This window comes from Grammomys surdaster, unplaced genomic scaffold (genome assembly GCF_004785775.1).
Source record: "Grammomys surdaster isolate TR1022 unplaced genomic scaffold, NIH_TR_1.0 239, whole genome shotgun sequence".
Classification (NCBI taxonomy): Eukaryota; Metazoa; Chordata; class Mammalia; order Rodentia; family Muridae; genus Grammomys; species Grammomys surdaster.
Window position 1 is genome coordinate 10,204,193 of NW_021604684.1, and position 15,760 is coordinate 10,219,952.

General features: G+C 49.4%; 1 protein-coding gene and 1 long non-coding RNA gene across 3 annotated transcripts in view; one reads left to right on the top strand and one right to left on the bottom strand.

Annotated features, from left to right (window-relative positions):
- Nucleotides 1-912: 912 nt before the first annotated feature.
- Camk2a (calcium/calmodulin dependent protein kinase II alpha) overlaps nt 913-15,760 on the bottom strand; it is a 59,701-nt gene continuing 44,853 nt past the window's right edge. Inside the window, exons 16-20 of one of the 2 annotated variants that reach the window (XM_028774314.1) lie at nt 15,690-15,738; nt 8,504-8,579; nt 6,073-6,167; nt 1,781-2,009; nt 913-1,559 (exon numbers count right to left, since the gene is read on the bottom strand). In XM_028774314.1, coding sequence (XP_028630147.1) covers nt 1,556-1,559; nt 1,781-2,009; nt 6,073-6,167; nt 8,504-8,579; nt 15,690-15,738 — 453 coding nt within the window. In that variant the 3' untranslated portion in view covers nt 913-1,555. Of the gene's footprint in view, nt 1,560-1,776; nt 2,010-6,072; nt 6,168-8,503; nt 8,580-15,689; nt 15,739-15,760 lie in introns of those variants that run through there. The other variant, XM_028774315.1, reaches the window with a different exon arrangement.
- LOC114626791 lies at nt 8,380-10,415 on the top strand. The gene is made up of 2 exons (XR_003712289.1): nt 8,380-8,422; nt 9,763-10,415. It is a non-coding gene; the product is annotated as an uncharacterized LOC114626791 (long non-coding RNA).

Consider the following 15,760-nt stretch of genomic DNA (forward strand, 5'->3'; position numbering starts at 1 on the left):
AAAATGTGTTGTTTGATTTTGCTGAGTGTTTTTCTTCTTTTTTGTTTTTTTTTTCAACATACTTACTGCATATAAAGTCATGCAAAGAAAACAGTGCAGACAGGAGATCCCCGTGGATGAGACACAGCATTCCATATAAGAGCCAAACCCAGGAAGAAGAGAGAGGAAGAGAAAGAGAAAGGGAGGGAGAGGGGAGAGAGAAGAAGTGGGGGGGGAGAGGATAGGGGGAGGCTGGGCAAGCAGGCAAGTGCAATAGAGCACACACCAGCCCAAATATAGCATGAAGTAGGAAAATAAGTTTCTGCCACTCTTGTTTGGCCAAGTTGAGAGAGGCAATGAGGATAACGTGCCCAGAAGGTAGTGTGTGGGGCTGGGCTGGGGAGGGGGAGCACAAAGATAAGGGGAAAGATTTCCTGGGAAGTAGGGTAGTGAGGTCTCTAGTTCCAGAGATGCCAAGTCTGGATGTTCCCATCCTGATGGCCTCCCCTGACCTGACTCTATGTGTTAGTCATGCTGGCTTTGGAAGAAATCTTGTCAGCTGACCTTGGGGACCAGAATGGAAGGAAGCAGCGCTCCCTAGGGGGTAGGGCCACCTCAGAAAGACTCTCCCCCCCCACACAAAAAAAAAATCTGGAACAGGGTAAAAACTTCCCCTCACTCCTCTTCCCACCTGCTTCCCAACCCATCTGACTCTTCTTTACAGTGACGTCAGAAGTCTAGTTATCACATAAATGTCCATTAACGCAAAATCCGTTTACGAAATACACAGAAGTTTGGCTGTAAAAAGGCATGCGTCCAAGAAGAAGTGAAACCTAAACGTTGCTTGCTTTGCCCCTGGAACACCTTCAGATCTCCACTCAGACAGATGAGGCTGGAATTCTCCAAGGACGGACGCTGCGGGCAGGGTGGGCGGGTCAACACTGGAGACAAACTTCGAAGAAGGGCTGAGGCGGTGAGTGGGGCACCTGACGGTAGAGCCCACCCCCTCCCCGGTGACGGATGGTCTGGTCAAAAGCAAGGCCGGCACAGAGGGGAGCAGATGAGAGCAGCAGGTCCTCATGTTGGCTCCTCTCTCCATCTCCTTCATAAGGAGTTGGCTTGGAGACTGAGGGGCTCATCTGTGCTTCCCTGGGGGACCCCAGAAGGGATTGACGAGAGGGGTCCTCGGCACGACTTGCCTGCCTCTTTCTCACTTCCTGCCAAACGCACAGTTGGGGCCTCCTCCTTTATAGCCAAAGCTAGGCCAAGCCAACAACAGTGGGTAGGGGATTGGGGGTTCCTGGGGCCAGCACCCTGGGTACTCAAGCCTGAAGAAGGTCCCCATAGGCAGGAAGAGCGTGGGCAGTGGAGCCGGGGAGAGCTGGCCATTCTCTGTGATGTCGTGGGGGCTTCTGTGAACAAGCAGGTTTTCATGATGCAAGTACAGAGGTGGCAACGGTAGGGTGATATGACAGGGAGAATTCCAGCAAAATCCAACGGAGAACCAGCAGCCATATTCCATGGACAAAGAGTGGATCTCTGCGAAGCAAGAACGCAGGGACCCTGGCCTGGTCCTTCAACTGTAAGACATAGTAAACCCACCACCTTAGACAGGATCAGTGCTGCCTCCCAGGATTTCCACCCAGTTCTCCCCCAGCTCTAGTCTTTCACCCTCTCTGGAACAATTTGGAGGTGAAAGGCAGCAGCAGCCTGCTCCCCCCTCCTCTGTGCCCCACCATGCCCCTCTACTATGTCAATACCCTCAATCCACCCTAGAGATTCAGGAAGAAAGAATCCTTACTGGGGCAGGACGGAGGGCGCCCCAGATCTGTGGAAGTGGACGATCTGCCATTTGCCATCCCTGCGGTGCCAGACACGGGTCTCCTCTGACTGGGCGGTGCGGGGGATGCCGCCTGCATCCAGGTACTGAGTGATGCGGATGTAGGCGATGCAGGCTGATTCGTCACCCATCAGGTGGATGTGAGGGTTCAGGATAGTGGTGTGCACGGGCTTGCTGTTCCGGGACCACACTAGAGGCAGGAACAGGAGGGGCTGAGGAGTTGCAACCCTGGGGGGGAACTCCTGCCTCATTCCATTGCTTGCTCAGCTTCCAGCTTCCCCTTCAAGGGAGACTGAGTTTATCTGACTCGTTTGCAGCAGGGGAATCTCTGGGACAGAGATCAGCTACCCGAGAGTCAAGGCAGAATAACTACATAAACTAGATATCAGGATACCACATCCCAGATAAGGTACAGTGGACTTCGGACATGCCAAATTGTTCAAACATGGGGGGATTTTAGAATCAGTGTCTTGTACATACAAAAACATGATTCCAGACAACTTACTGAGCCAGATAAGGTTGATTTTTCTTGAACACAGATCCCTACTGGGATCAGGCCAGCAGTTAGGATAGAGGATGAGCTGGGTATAAGAGACTAGACGCCAACTAGTGGTAACGGTGCATGCCTTTAATCACAGTGTTCAGGAGGAAGAGACAGGTGGGTCTCTGTGAGTCTAAGGATAGCCTGGTTTACAGATCAAGTTCCAGGACAGCCAGGGCTACACAGAGAAACCATCTCGAGGAACCAAACAAAAAATGCCAAATGGCAACTGAGCCTCTACCTCTGGGTCAGGGAGACAGCAGGGAGTGAGGGGGACTATGGTGAAAAGAACACGTGTCCCACCTACAAGGCACCTTGCCCAGAGCTCCTGGGGAGGGGGGGTTTCCATGTGTTTCACACCTTATTGCTCAAGAGAATCTGGAAATCTCTCTTGGATTTTCATATGAAAAGCCTTCACTTTTATCTACTGTTATATCATTCAATTGTAACACAGCTTGCAAAACCACAAGAGATGTCTGTAATCGAGACACTCTCCGTCCTGTGTTTATCAACTCTATTGCGGGTCTACTGAATTATATAAACGGGGGACAGAATTGCAGAGTCTTCGAACCTTCAGTTTTAGGGGTTATATTGATCATCAATGAAGTGAGGTCATAGAGCTCTCTAGGGCTAGAGAGACACGGGAAGATCTTGTTGTCATGACAACTAACTGAAGTGCCTGGTACTGGTTCCTACTTCCATTTTCAACATCACCATAGTATTCTAGAAACTATCACGTTGTTCATCAAGATGTAAAACAAAAGCACAGAAGGACAGTGACCCAGGGTCAGACAGACGTCAAGAGGCTCCCACTCTGACAAGAACCCTTCTCCTAATGTAGCCCAAATATGGGTGCCAACTGCGTGGACAGCTAGCATCAAATGTGGAGTCTCCAACCGTACCCAAGACACCCTGGTTTGAGACCCTGTGACACTAGTCTTTCTTCCCCACCCGCACATTCTTATTCTATTATCCAACAAAATTTGCAAATTACGTATCTCCTAAAAAAAAATGTAAGCTATCCACCCCCCAGACTGAAGAAGCACCTAACGGCAGCCACCCTCTGGTATCGTAATCATTGTGTGCCCAGGCCTTCAACCAGCAGTCAAGTGCCAGTCTCAGATAAACAGAATAACAGGCTCAGAATTCTGAGCTCTCAGACACAGAGAATGTAGGTCACTAGAGTAATCTTAGAGGTTAAAGGTCACCAAGCTTCCCCTTTCCAAAGTGCGTGAGGCCTCCCTAAATGTCCCTGAATATGGTACATGAGGCTGGAGGGAGTGGATCCGTCTCACTTAGTCTGAGCTATCAATCTCTGGAAGAAATGCAGAAGTCAGGCTCAGAGTGTGTAGTTTAGGACAATCCAGGTCCCAATCCATTCCAGAAGGGACAAATAGTTTAGCAATAGTAGTTTTGGGGGCTAAGCTTTGTCATTATTGTTCATGGCTGGGATCCCAGGAACCCTGACATAACAAGGTGTCACTTGACCAGATTAGCAGCTTCCAGGATATCTCCTTCTCATGGACAAGAAGAGAGACAGGGCCAGGTGCTGGGCAGGAAAGAGCAGACAGTAGGAGGTAGCCCTGCAGGAGAGAAGAGGCTATACGGGGTCATGCCCCTGTGAGTCCTCCTTAGAAGCAACTAAAAGGTTAAGCCTAGAGTCTAGGAGCCAGTGCTAAGACAACACTTGCTGCAGGAAGCAGGCCAGAAACAGGAGCCTCTTTCTGCATTTGAAACACCCCCCCCCACCCCCCACCCCGTGGTCTCTGCCAGGGTGGAGACTAGAGGACTGCAGCAGAGAAACAGTGCCCCCAGAGGACAGAAGCGTAATGACAGCCACGGTGATCCCATCTGTGGGGATCTGCCATTAGGGTAAGAGGACCCAAGATCCAGCTTCCTCTCTTAATAGCAGTATGACTCCACACTCAGCGAGGAAGATCAGGTCTGATTCTTTAAGAAAATATAGCTTCTGGGACTGGAGAGATGGCTCAGCGGTTAAGAGCACTGACTGCTCTTCCAGAGGTCCTGAGTTCAATTCCCAGCAGACCCGTGGTGGCTCACGACCATCTGTAATGGGATCCGATGCCCTCTTCTGATGTGTCTGAAGACAGTGACAGTGTACTCACATACATAAAATAAATATATAAATCTTAAGAAAGAAAGGAAGGAAGAAAGAAAGAAGAGAATATAGCTTCTCCCTTAACTCCTTTTTTATAAAGAGGGAATGCTTGCAATCTCTGTAAATTAAAATACAGTCAGAGGGGTACAAGCCTGGAGGGGTGATGCAAGTCCAGAGGCTGGGAACTTGCTGCTATACAGAATGGCCCTATCAGCAAAGGAAAGGCACCAGAATAAGACAGAGCAAGGTCTACAACGTGCTTTGTGGATTCTCTTGGACAAATCATGCCCCACTTAGCCACAGTGGAAATGTCTTCTGAGTGATGGGGCTGGGCTTCACCTGGAGTCTTTGGACCTGTGTGTTTTGATTTTTAAATCCATATGGGATTGCTGTCTGCGCTTACTTCCTGAGACAATTCTCCTGGTTAGCTTCGTAATATGTTTATTTTTAAGGTTTTTCAGAGCTGGCGACACAGGCAGTTATGCCATGACATGGGCAGTGGAGACTGAACTCAGCTCTTCCGAGAGAGTACACACTCCTAATCTCTGAGCCATCTCTCCAGCCCTAATGTGTGATTCTTTTAAAGAAAACTTTGTAGCACAACCACTAGTGGATGATTAGCACAGCCACTAATCTGGATTTGGTACAGAATAAACATGGGACAGTAAAGCCCAGTGAAGAGAAAATAGGTTGTTCTTGCCCCAAGCTCATCTGAGCCCCTGCAAGCCTTTGAGAAAGTGGGGAGCTGGGATGTGTCAGAGAGGTGTGGACTGAGCCTTTCTCCGCCTGGGCACTCGATGAGAACTGACCAGGAAGGGCTTTTTTGTTGTTTGAGCCAATGCTATGTATTCCTAAAAATACCCACGTGATATATACCTGTCATTTAGGGGGAGACTGGATATACTGCCTCTGGTCTTTTCTCCATATCCTAACCTTGGCTTGGTCCCTCTCTGACCCCTGGCCTGGGTAAGACACAGACAAGCAGAAAGCTCATTGGCTCAGGCCCAGCCTCAGTGTCCAGCCCACCCTGGTTGCGAAGCTGCTGAGATCTCTCCTGCAGAGGAGAGGCCCAGAAGGACACACATGCAGGACAGAGACCTAGACAAACAGGTAGGGCACAGCAGTGTGAAATCCCTGGCTCACCCTACCTATAAAGTCATATGCAGCATAACCCAGGAGCCATCATGTTACTGACTGACTGGGCATCTGTGATGGCCCCAAGCATCCAGATGACTGTACCTTGCAGTGTGAGTTAGAGAAGGCTCCCTGAATATAAGTGGGAATAAAGACCCTCCACATAACTCTCCCCAGATAAAGGGCAGGAGAGGACTAGGAGTCTTTTCATGTGTCCTTGGTTTTGGGGGACCCACCCCTGCTTCACCCCATCCTCAGCCACAGGAAGAGCAGCTGGTAGTCCAGCTGGCAGTGAATGGAGAGGAAACCAGGAAGGTACCAACCCCTGTCCACATTGGATCTTCCTCTTCACTGGCTCCTGAGCCGCCCCTGAGGCCCTGCCCGTCACCCTGCTGTGCCATCCAGCAGGACACGAAGGAGAGCAGACAACAGGCACCCCAGAGAGAAGGGATTGCTCACGGTTTTCAAAATAGAATCGATGAAAGTCCAGGCCCTCCACCAGGTTCCCCAGGGCCTCCGGTTCAAAGGCTGTCATTCCAGGGTCGCACATCTTCCTGGGGGGAAGGAAGCCAGAGGAAAGAGGGATCTGAGAAGGCAGCATCTCATTGGCCCCTTAGAGGGTGAAGGGAAATGACCACACCATCCTCGAGGGAACTTGATCAAGTGTGGAACACTTGGTGGAGCACAAGGTAGGCACTGGCTACATCCAGGAAGCCCACGCTCGGGCCCTGGCTGTGCTGCTCACTGATGACCAGGTTGTCATTGTTTTACCTCTAGAGCCCTTGCAGAAGGCAAGGCATCACTTTGTGCAGCCTGTCCTTATTCTCTACACTGCATCCTGTCTCTGGCAGTGACAAAGGCGCTTTTCCTAATTTGTCTCTTGGAGTATAAGAGTGAAGTCACTTTACACGAAGTGACCTCAGCTCCCCAAACCAAGTGTGCACACAGAGGAAGGTGCGTTTTTACTAACTTGAACAGAAGTGTCCTAAGGCTGGGACACCCTGACTGCTGCTTCTGCTTTAAACGAGGAAAAGGGGCCTTAAAGAAGATGAGTTCCGTGAGGCTGGAGAGATGGCTTAGCAGTCACAAGCACCGGTTGCTTTTTCCAGAGGACCTAGGTTCATAGTGGTTCACAACCATCTGCAACTCCAGGCCCTCTTCTGGCCTTCACAGGCGCCAGACACACAGGTGGTAGACAGACAAACACGCAGGCAAAACACCCATCCACATAAAACAATGAAGTTTTAGGAAGCTGACGTCAGAGAAGAAGGAGAGAATGTGGCAGGAGAGGGCCTCAGCCAAAGGAGGCTTGTGTTTTCAGGTGACTGCCCCTCTCCCAGGTGTCAGTCTTCTGAGGTGACTTCGAGGCAGGGGAGAACACAGATAGGCCTCCCATTTACACACTTGGAGGATACTTTATGGTACAATATAAACTCCTGTGGCCATGGCAAAGACAGGGACAGGAAATGTCCCCACACAGGCTAAGCTTCTGCTTCAGACTAGAACTGGAAATCTCACAATAGGACATCAGGCCCAGCCTTGTCTGAGATAGGCAAAGCCTTTGATGATACCTCAAGTGCACTCCTGCTGTAGAACTTCCTTAAGGGGTTGTCAGGGGCCTTTGCATCCTTGAAGGACCTGAAGTCTACCTTCTCTAAGTGCATCATGCATATGTAGAAACTGGGGATCAAGGAGATGAAGGGGCTAATTCATGGGCATGCCAGGTTAAATTCCAGGGCGCCACAGGCCCAGAGGCCATGGTAAGTTTCAGAGCCTAGAGCAGGCTGCAAAATATCATCACAGCCTATAACATTACAGAGGTTGGGAAAGTTTCCCTGTGACAGCAAGAAAGGCCACCTCATTAGCTCTTTGCTCCCTGGCTATCGCTTTTCAGAGTCATGGCCTTGATACATTGTGACTTAGCTTTTCTAAGGCTACCCAAAAGACTGGTGCAGAGTCGGCTCCCAGGCTTTGATGCAACACCATAATATCCTCTGGTACACACACCCATGCATCCTCGTGTTTCTCTCAAATACCTGATTCCTCCAGAGACAGCCAGTGATTTTCCAATGCCTGAATTCAGTTCCCGTGATTAGTATGTACATTACAGCTTCAGTCAGCCTGAGATCATGTCAGTCAAGCTGTTCCCACCTCACATTAACCCCACAGGCTACCAAAAAGCATGTGTGGAACTGCCAGGTCCAGACCATATTTAGCCCTGGTAAAAATGCATAGGCCTAAATCCAGCACATCCATTCTCCTGGTAAAAATGCATAGGCCTAAATCCAGCACATCCATTCTCCGAGCCAGGCTGAGGATTTACTTCTGGACCAGACCAGGTAAGTCTGTGATGACCACTAGGGGGCGCTGAAGCCTGACTTATGCACACAGCCATCCCTCTAGGGGCTGGAGCAGGTTTGTGAGCAGAGGATAATTCTGTTTGAGACAGTGCCTTATTCCCCAGAGGGTTTAAGGTTCGACTTTGCTTGCTCATCTTGATCACTAAAGGTGTACACTCTCTGGGTCCTTGCTTGCTCCTGCTCAGCTGAGGTCAAAGACCTGTGGAAATCCAGGGTAAAGACTCAGACCCATTGGGCAGGATGGAGAAGGACCGACCTCCATTCCCTCCGTCCCCGTGCTAGGGTACAGATCACCCTTATTTCTTGGGAAGAAACAAAGCAGCTTTACTCGGAGCTCCTCCTGGACTCAGGCAGGCAGGAAGAGTGACAGGAAGTGACGTGATCTGCTCCGGGGCCGAGTGCGGAACAGAAAAGACAGGGGCTCCATCTCATTTGCATGCAGAGAATGAGTGAGTAGGCTCAGAAGCCCACAATTAGCGCCCTTGAACCCAATCCAGGCAGAACATGCAGAACGACTCTGGCTAACTCACGTGTAGGATTCAAAGTCTCCATTGCTTATGGCTTCGATCAGCTGCTCTGTCACTTTGATAATTTCCTGTTTGCGCACTGTAAAGTAGGAGGGGACACAAATAACGACAGTGACAGTCATGAAGTAGCAAATACTGGCTTCCGAGTCCGCAGCATGTGCCAGGCGGGCTCTGCGGGGACCCTGTTATTGTGCGCAGATGACCGTTGTTCCTGAGAGAGAAAGATCATTAGCCCCGTTTCACACAAGAGACTGAGGCTCAGTGTGGGGTGGGAGGTGGGAATGTGGTCCCCCGAGCTACAAAAGGTAAAGATGGTGGACATTCATATTCTAGGTCTTGTTTGAGCCCAGGTTTTGACTCCAAAATAGGTGTCTCTGCCATTCTTCTTGATTTGCTACGTGAATCAAAGCAATGCTACATGTTGCCTGATTTACTGGCTGTCACAAACCAGGGCTTCCCCATGGGCATAAACAAGGGACCACGAAGGAAAGTAAGTCATCCCTTACTCTCTGGGTAGTTTTTGCTCTATTTGGGTGGCTAAGATTCAGGCAGAATTGTCTAGAACTACCTAGGGTCAACTGCTTTCTCCCTTCTGCCACAGAAAGGAAACACAAGAAGCTGATTTGTTATTTGGTAGAGAGTTGTCAGTCTCCTTATTAGATGTATAGTGGTCTGAGCCTCAGCACCCCCAACCCTGGAAGGAGATTCACTCAGACCTAGACAATAGCACAAAGAACTCAGGCTTGCATTTCCAGACAGTTCATCATCCAAATTCCAATCTGGGCCTTTATGAGCTGTGGAACTGAGGACCACAAGACTGACTGCTTGTCAGAAAAGTGTCCTCCTCCAGAGCTGGTCTGAGGGTGGGACAATGTGATGAACATGAAGCAGTGTCCCCAAGCCTGGCCCATCTCAGGTGCTCATGACAAGCAGTGCCATTGCCGGCAGCCCCCACTTAAGCTTGCCTTCCGAGCTCCTCCCAGACCCCAGACCTCCCATCCCCAGCAGTTAGGCAACACAGGAGATGCCTGGTCCTCAGTAATGAAGGCATCTTCATCAGGTATCCTGGGCCCCGGCGGAGCAGAACAGAAGCTGCCTTAGTTAGTCCAGGGCAGGCTCTCTCCCCCTCTTCCTTTCAGATGCAGCTCTCTTCCAAACCCAGGAAGTGGGCTCAGCGGGTCTCAACATCTCCCGTCCCAGGAATCAGGTGAGGAGTGGAGTGGAGTGGGGGTGAGACTCTGACTTGCCTTTTTTCTTGCCAGCTGCCTAGGCTGCCTCAAACATTCATCTCAGACCAGAGGACAATCCTTTCTGAGCTGCTGAGGAAACGGAGGCCCATCGAGGGTCATGGTTTGCCCAAGGACATAGAACATGTGGTACAGTCTGGCTCACAGCCCAGGGGACCCTGGTGCTTTGGCCCATATGTTCACACCCAACATTCTCATAAGACTAACCCCGAACAGCTGCTTAGAACTCATTACCTACCTCTAAACTTCAATGCCAGCTAATGAAATCTGGAACCGGCATAGCCCTGCAGGCTACAGTACTGACCAAGGAAGTGAATGTACACAGCTGTGGCCAGGGACTTAGCCTGGGGAGTGTCAGAGCTTCACCCCACATCACAACTGCACTCAACCCACATCTATACCTGGTGTAGCCCTTGGTGTGCGGTGTGTGCTTGGCAGAGGGAATAATGATCCAGCAACGTGGCTGAAATGTAGCTCCCACAGTGCTCTCTGCCAGCTCGCCCTGACTTGAGTTGGAATCTCCTATGCTGGGAATGTGTATAAAAGACGCTTGAGTGTACTTATCATGGGGGTTCTTCTCCTTTTTCTGGGGCCCACTAGGGTAGAACTTGTACCTGACTCACACATGTGGAGTGAGTGAATAAATGAGCAGATAGCTCCAAACTAGAGTCTGGGCTGTCATCTTTGTCCATGTTACCTGGATACTTGTGTTCTTAGAAGCTTCAGAACCTGGGCTCCTGGTCAGCTTTTACAAAAGCAGAGACTAGTCATGGGACAAGTGGGCTTTGCCAGTAGGGGCTACAGACTAGATCCCGTGCCCCTGTGGGATCAGAGGCGACCACACAGAACAAACCCCCATGCTCCTGACAGGCTGTGGAAGCTGAGCCATAGCCTTTGCCTCTGCTCTGGGGCCCTCCAGCATCTTTCCACAGTCAGCTCCTTGGACTCCTGCTGCTTCTTGCTGTCATCATGAGGTATGTGGTGGTCCGGGTCCTGGAGTTTGAAGCCAATCTAACTAGACTTGGATTCTTATTCTGTTACCTCATAGCCACAAGGGCTACTCTTGGTCTCAGTTTTCCCATAATGGAGATATCAGTAGTACCTACATTGTAGGGTTATTCTGAATATTGGTAGAAAGGTCGATCACATGCAGCCCTCCCTGAGAGCTTGTGTTCCAAGCACCCACTATCAGCTCATCGTGTGAGGGATGATGTCTGAACTCAAGCATTTGGAGCAAGGCCTGCCACTCGCTGAGTGACAGCTGCCATGTCTACCACCTGCAAACTGGGAAGCAGAAGCTTGTCTAAGCCCTGCCTCAAGGTTCCAGCTGGGACACATGCTTCCTGGAGGTCTGGGTCACAGGATACAGTCCTACTGTAGTTCTGGGCTGCAGCAGCCACCACTCTGTCAGACAAACCTAAATAAGAATGCCTCCTGGGCTTGGGGCCTTCCTGGCTGAAGTCTGCTTCTGAAAGCTCCACCATGTAAGAGTTCGTCTTGCTTCTTCCTAAGACCCCAAAATGAACACCTGTTCCCCAGTTTCCATCCTCCCCTGACCAGGCTTCTCTTCTCAGGAACGGGGCTTCCAGAGTCACTGAAGGTGTGTACCTGTCTTCCAAACTCCCTAAGCTGTCTGGATGTGTCTGAGTGTGATGCACAGTGTCTGATGGTAAAATATTAGGTCTGGGGTCACATCGTGAACCTCCATGAATTCAGTGCTAGGTAGGGGCTGGCTTTGCTTTGCTTTCAGACACCAGAACACCACCTTTTCCAAAGTCAAAGTTACTAGAGCAGAAATCTCCCTAGCTTTGTTCTCTGGGATGGAAGACCTGGCTGGAATCCGGTGCTTGGTGGACCCCAAGACCACTCTGATAGGGGTTTCCCAGGACTCCATCAGCTCCTTTGGCTGTGCAAGCAGCTTTTTAGCTGTTTGCTGTATACCTCTAGCTAGTCTCCTCACTCAGAGCATCTGGAATATTCCCCTACAGACAGGAAAACTAAGGCCCCAGAGAGATGAAGAAAATTTCTTGGTTGGACAGTGATAGCATATGCCTTTAATCCAAGCATTTGGGAGGCAGAGACAGGTGGAGCTCTTTGAGTTTGAGGCCAGCCTCCTCTACAGAGGGAGTTCCAGGACAGTAAGGTCTACATGGAGAAATCCTATCTTGGAAAGAAAGAAAGGGGGGAGGGGAGGGAGAGAGAGAGAGAGAATTTTAATATCAGACCACATGTTGAGGCCCAGCTGGGGCCTGCACTCCTGACTAGTATTTCCTAGTGTCTACCCAGCTTCTGGGGAAGGTCTTCAGCTTGAAGAGAGAACAGGTTGTGCACAGAGGTAAGGGCATGGGGAGGAAGCCGGAAGAGCCTGGCACAGCTCAGAGAGCAGTGGCCCTGTATAAAGCCAGAGGAGCTCTGAACAACTCATGCATGGGCTTACTTCCCTCCAGGGGTGTTGTTCTGGAGAATACCTTTTCCAGTTAACCGTAACACTGGATCAGAGTCCACCAAGCTGACTACAGTTCTCACTTGGTAAGAAGGCTTGCCAGGTTAATGCTGGAAAATAGTGTGGTGCCCTGGGAACATCCTGTGAGCTGGGGGAAGTCTAAGGGCTCTTATCTACATTCACAGAGAGACGCTTCTAGCACACTGAGCCTTTTGTGCAGGAAGGGAAGTAGAGGCAGGCAACAAGGTCCCAGATCTTCAGCTAGTGACCGTGATGGTTAATCTCGATTGTCAAATGGACAGGATTTAGAATCACCACAGAAGCACACCCTCGAGTGTGTCTCTGAAGGTGACAAAGATTCACCTGAAGAAGGATGGGTCACCCTGAGCATGGGCAGCAGCATTCCGCAGCCTGGGGCCCTGGACTGGCTGACAGGGAAGAAGTGAGCTGAGCACCAGCCTCTCTCTGTGCTTCAGCTATTGCTGACTGCCTGCAAAGTCGACGCCTCCAGCTGCCTTATGCCCCTACAGCCCTGGCTGCCTATCATAATGGACGGCACCCTCAAACGATGGGCTAAAACAAATCTTCCCTTAAAATTGCTCTTGACAGCCTTTTTTTAAAAACCACAGTATGGAGAAAAATAAGTAATACCATAACCCACGAGGGCCTTTCCTCCCTCTGTAAAAGAGAGAAGTAAATTAAAATCTGAGACAGATTGTCCCCCAGGTTCTTTAAAGTGGAGGAGGCTGTTGGCAAATGTGGGGCCTCAGGGCATAGCCCAAAGTCACCAATCCAGGTGGAATATATCATTGACAGCTCCTGTTTTACATCACCAGTGCATACACATTTTATATTCTATTCCAAATATTCTGTCTGTTTAACATATAAATATTTGTCTTAAAATAGTCTTTGAATCCAATTGACACTCCAAGAAAATGTCATGGGGCTTCCTGTCACTCAACCACAAACTCCGGTTTTGAACAAAAAAAGAAATGAGGATTTCTTGAAGCAATCACCACATGGCAAACGCTGTGTGTGCACTACGCATGCAGCTGTCATTTCATCTGCACCGAAATTGCAATAGTTGCTACTATTACCATAACCTGTTTATTATTAAGGAAACAGACTCAGAGAGGTTGATCAAGTTGTCAAAAGTTACCCAGCCAATGGAGTACAGAGCCAAAACACCTCCAACTTGTCTATCTACCCAAAGGCCAGGACTAGAATCTAGTCGCCTCAGAATCCCAGAGCCCATCTCTTCCCACTGGGGCTGAGAGTCTCCCATACGGTGACTATCTAAGGAGCGTCATGCCTTAGTCCCTGGTGACCTGTGGCATAGGGTCAGGCATGTGATAGGGAGAGACCCAGGAGGCCGAGTGATAAATGGTACCAGCAGGCAGTTCCCTAAGAGAAGGAGCCATGACAGACCATCAATTTACTTGTTCTAGACTGCTTCCCCCACCAATCTGAGAATGACCAGAAAGGGACAGACACAGACTCACACTTTCTCCCAGGTCTCTACAGGGTCAAGAAGCAATCACATAGTGTGAAAACTACCTACAAATTTACATTGTAGCCTCTGCTGCCCACCACCCCAGAACATTATAAAACGCTTATCATATAAACACAACCATTTGTTTGTTTGTTTGTTTGTTTTTGTTTCAGTTTAGAGATTAAGCCTAGGTCTCCCGGAAATGCTCTACCACCAAGCTATAATCCTAGTCACATTGTATATTTTTCTTCACAGCAAAATATCAAAACTCTTAAAAAAACAAAACAAAACAAACAAACAAAAAAACCTCCACCAACTGTCTCAACTAGAACAGGTGAGTTTCCTCCAGGCCAGTGAGCCTTTTTCATATTTCAGCAAACCCTCCCCGCCCCCTGACTCAAGGCCTCCCTGGCACCTTCCCCAGTGTGCAGACCGCTGAGTACTCTAGTTTCCCTGACTTGGGAAATGTGAGAGGCAGGGTGCTGCTACAGAGGAACCATGGGACTTTGTTAACCAGTAAGGAGCTCTGATTCTTGTACAGAATTGGAATATTGCTCCTTTCCGAGGCCTCCAGTACATTGTCTGCTCACCAGGGCATAGACGCAGATGCCTGGCTTCAGATCCCAACCCCACCTTGAGCCAGTTTCCCCAAATTCTCCACCCTGTATTCTTGCCTGGAGAAGAGGGTTCATGGAAGGGCAAACTGTGAGCTCGTGGGAAAGTCTCTAGGCTGGTGGTTCTCAACTTGTGGGTCACGACCCAGCAGGGTCCCATAGCAGATATTTGTGTTACAGTTCATAACAGTAGTGAAATTACGGTTATGAAGTAGCAATGGAATTATTTTATGGTTGGGGGGGTCACTGGAACTGTATTAAAGGAGTGCAGCATTAGGGAGATGGAGAACCACTGTCTAGGTCCAATCTTTCTACACTGTGAAATAATGTTACAGTCTGCAATGTTCATAAACAAGAACTATGCAATACAGTCCCAAAGTGTTTTTTTAAAAATTGCAAAACAAACAAACAAAAAAAATCCCTCATGTTTTAGGGCTGGAAGGATGGCTCAGCTGTTAAGAGCACTGGCAGAAAAACCACGGTTCAGTTCCCAGCTGCTCACAACCCTCTATGACTCCATTTCCAGAGAATCCAGTGCCTGCTTCTGGCCTCCAAGGACACCCGGCATGCTCTTAGGATGCTTACACACGTCGGCAAAATATTCACACACATACAGTTAAGATTCAATGAAGCTTTTAAGGATGTCACATTTTAAGTGACCTTATGGTTTCCTGTGGTTCGTGGCTATCCTTGGCCATAAGTGGCCTTCAGACTGCGGGTTGGACACTGTGTCTTGGCCCAGCTGGAACCCCGGGTTTAGTGAGTATCCATGAGCCAAAGATGGCTGTTCTTGCTATTTCCTTTCCCCAGGCTCCTGTTCACATGGAGCCCCTCGCTCCCTTACCTGCCTGATATCGTGAGCCCAGGTCTCAGTTGGCCTCAGTTCATGTTCCTTCAGCCTTGGCTCTTTAAGCACAGAGACAGCAGATGTGCCGCCCCAGCTGGCTGACCTGGGCACTTCTGATGGCCACTGGGCCATGAGCTACACAACCCCTGCATCTTTAGTTTTGCCTTTGGTTTGCGAATTCACAGGCATGCTGCAGCTGACCAGACTTTCTGGATTTTTGTACTCTATTCTGCTATCTCTATTGCTTCGTGTTTTAAACATGATGTCAGTTAAAAAAGACAAAAACAAAACCTAAAATGACTTATCTCAAATGGAAAAATTCATGTTATCACTGTGCATTTAATGCTTAAATATGTTAATTACCTCGGATCAGACAGTGAAATCAACCCATAAGCTAAAGTTAAGAGAGTTCCTTCTGTCTACCCACAGTGCTGGGCACTGTCTGGGGAAGCCACATCCACAACATGTCCTCCTTATCATGAGCCAAGTCCAGCCACAGCATGGTAGGTAGGAACAACATCGAGGGGACTGCTCAGCAGGCCCTACCTTTGGTGTCTTCGTCCTCAATGGTGGTGTTGGTGCTCTCAGATGATTCCTGCCAAAGAGGAGAGGGAGGC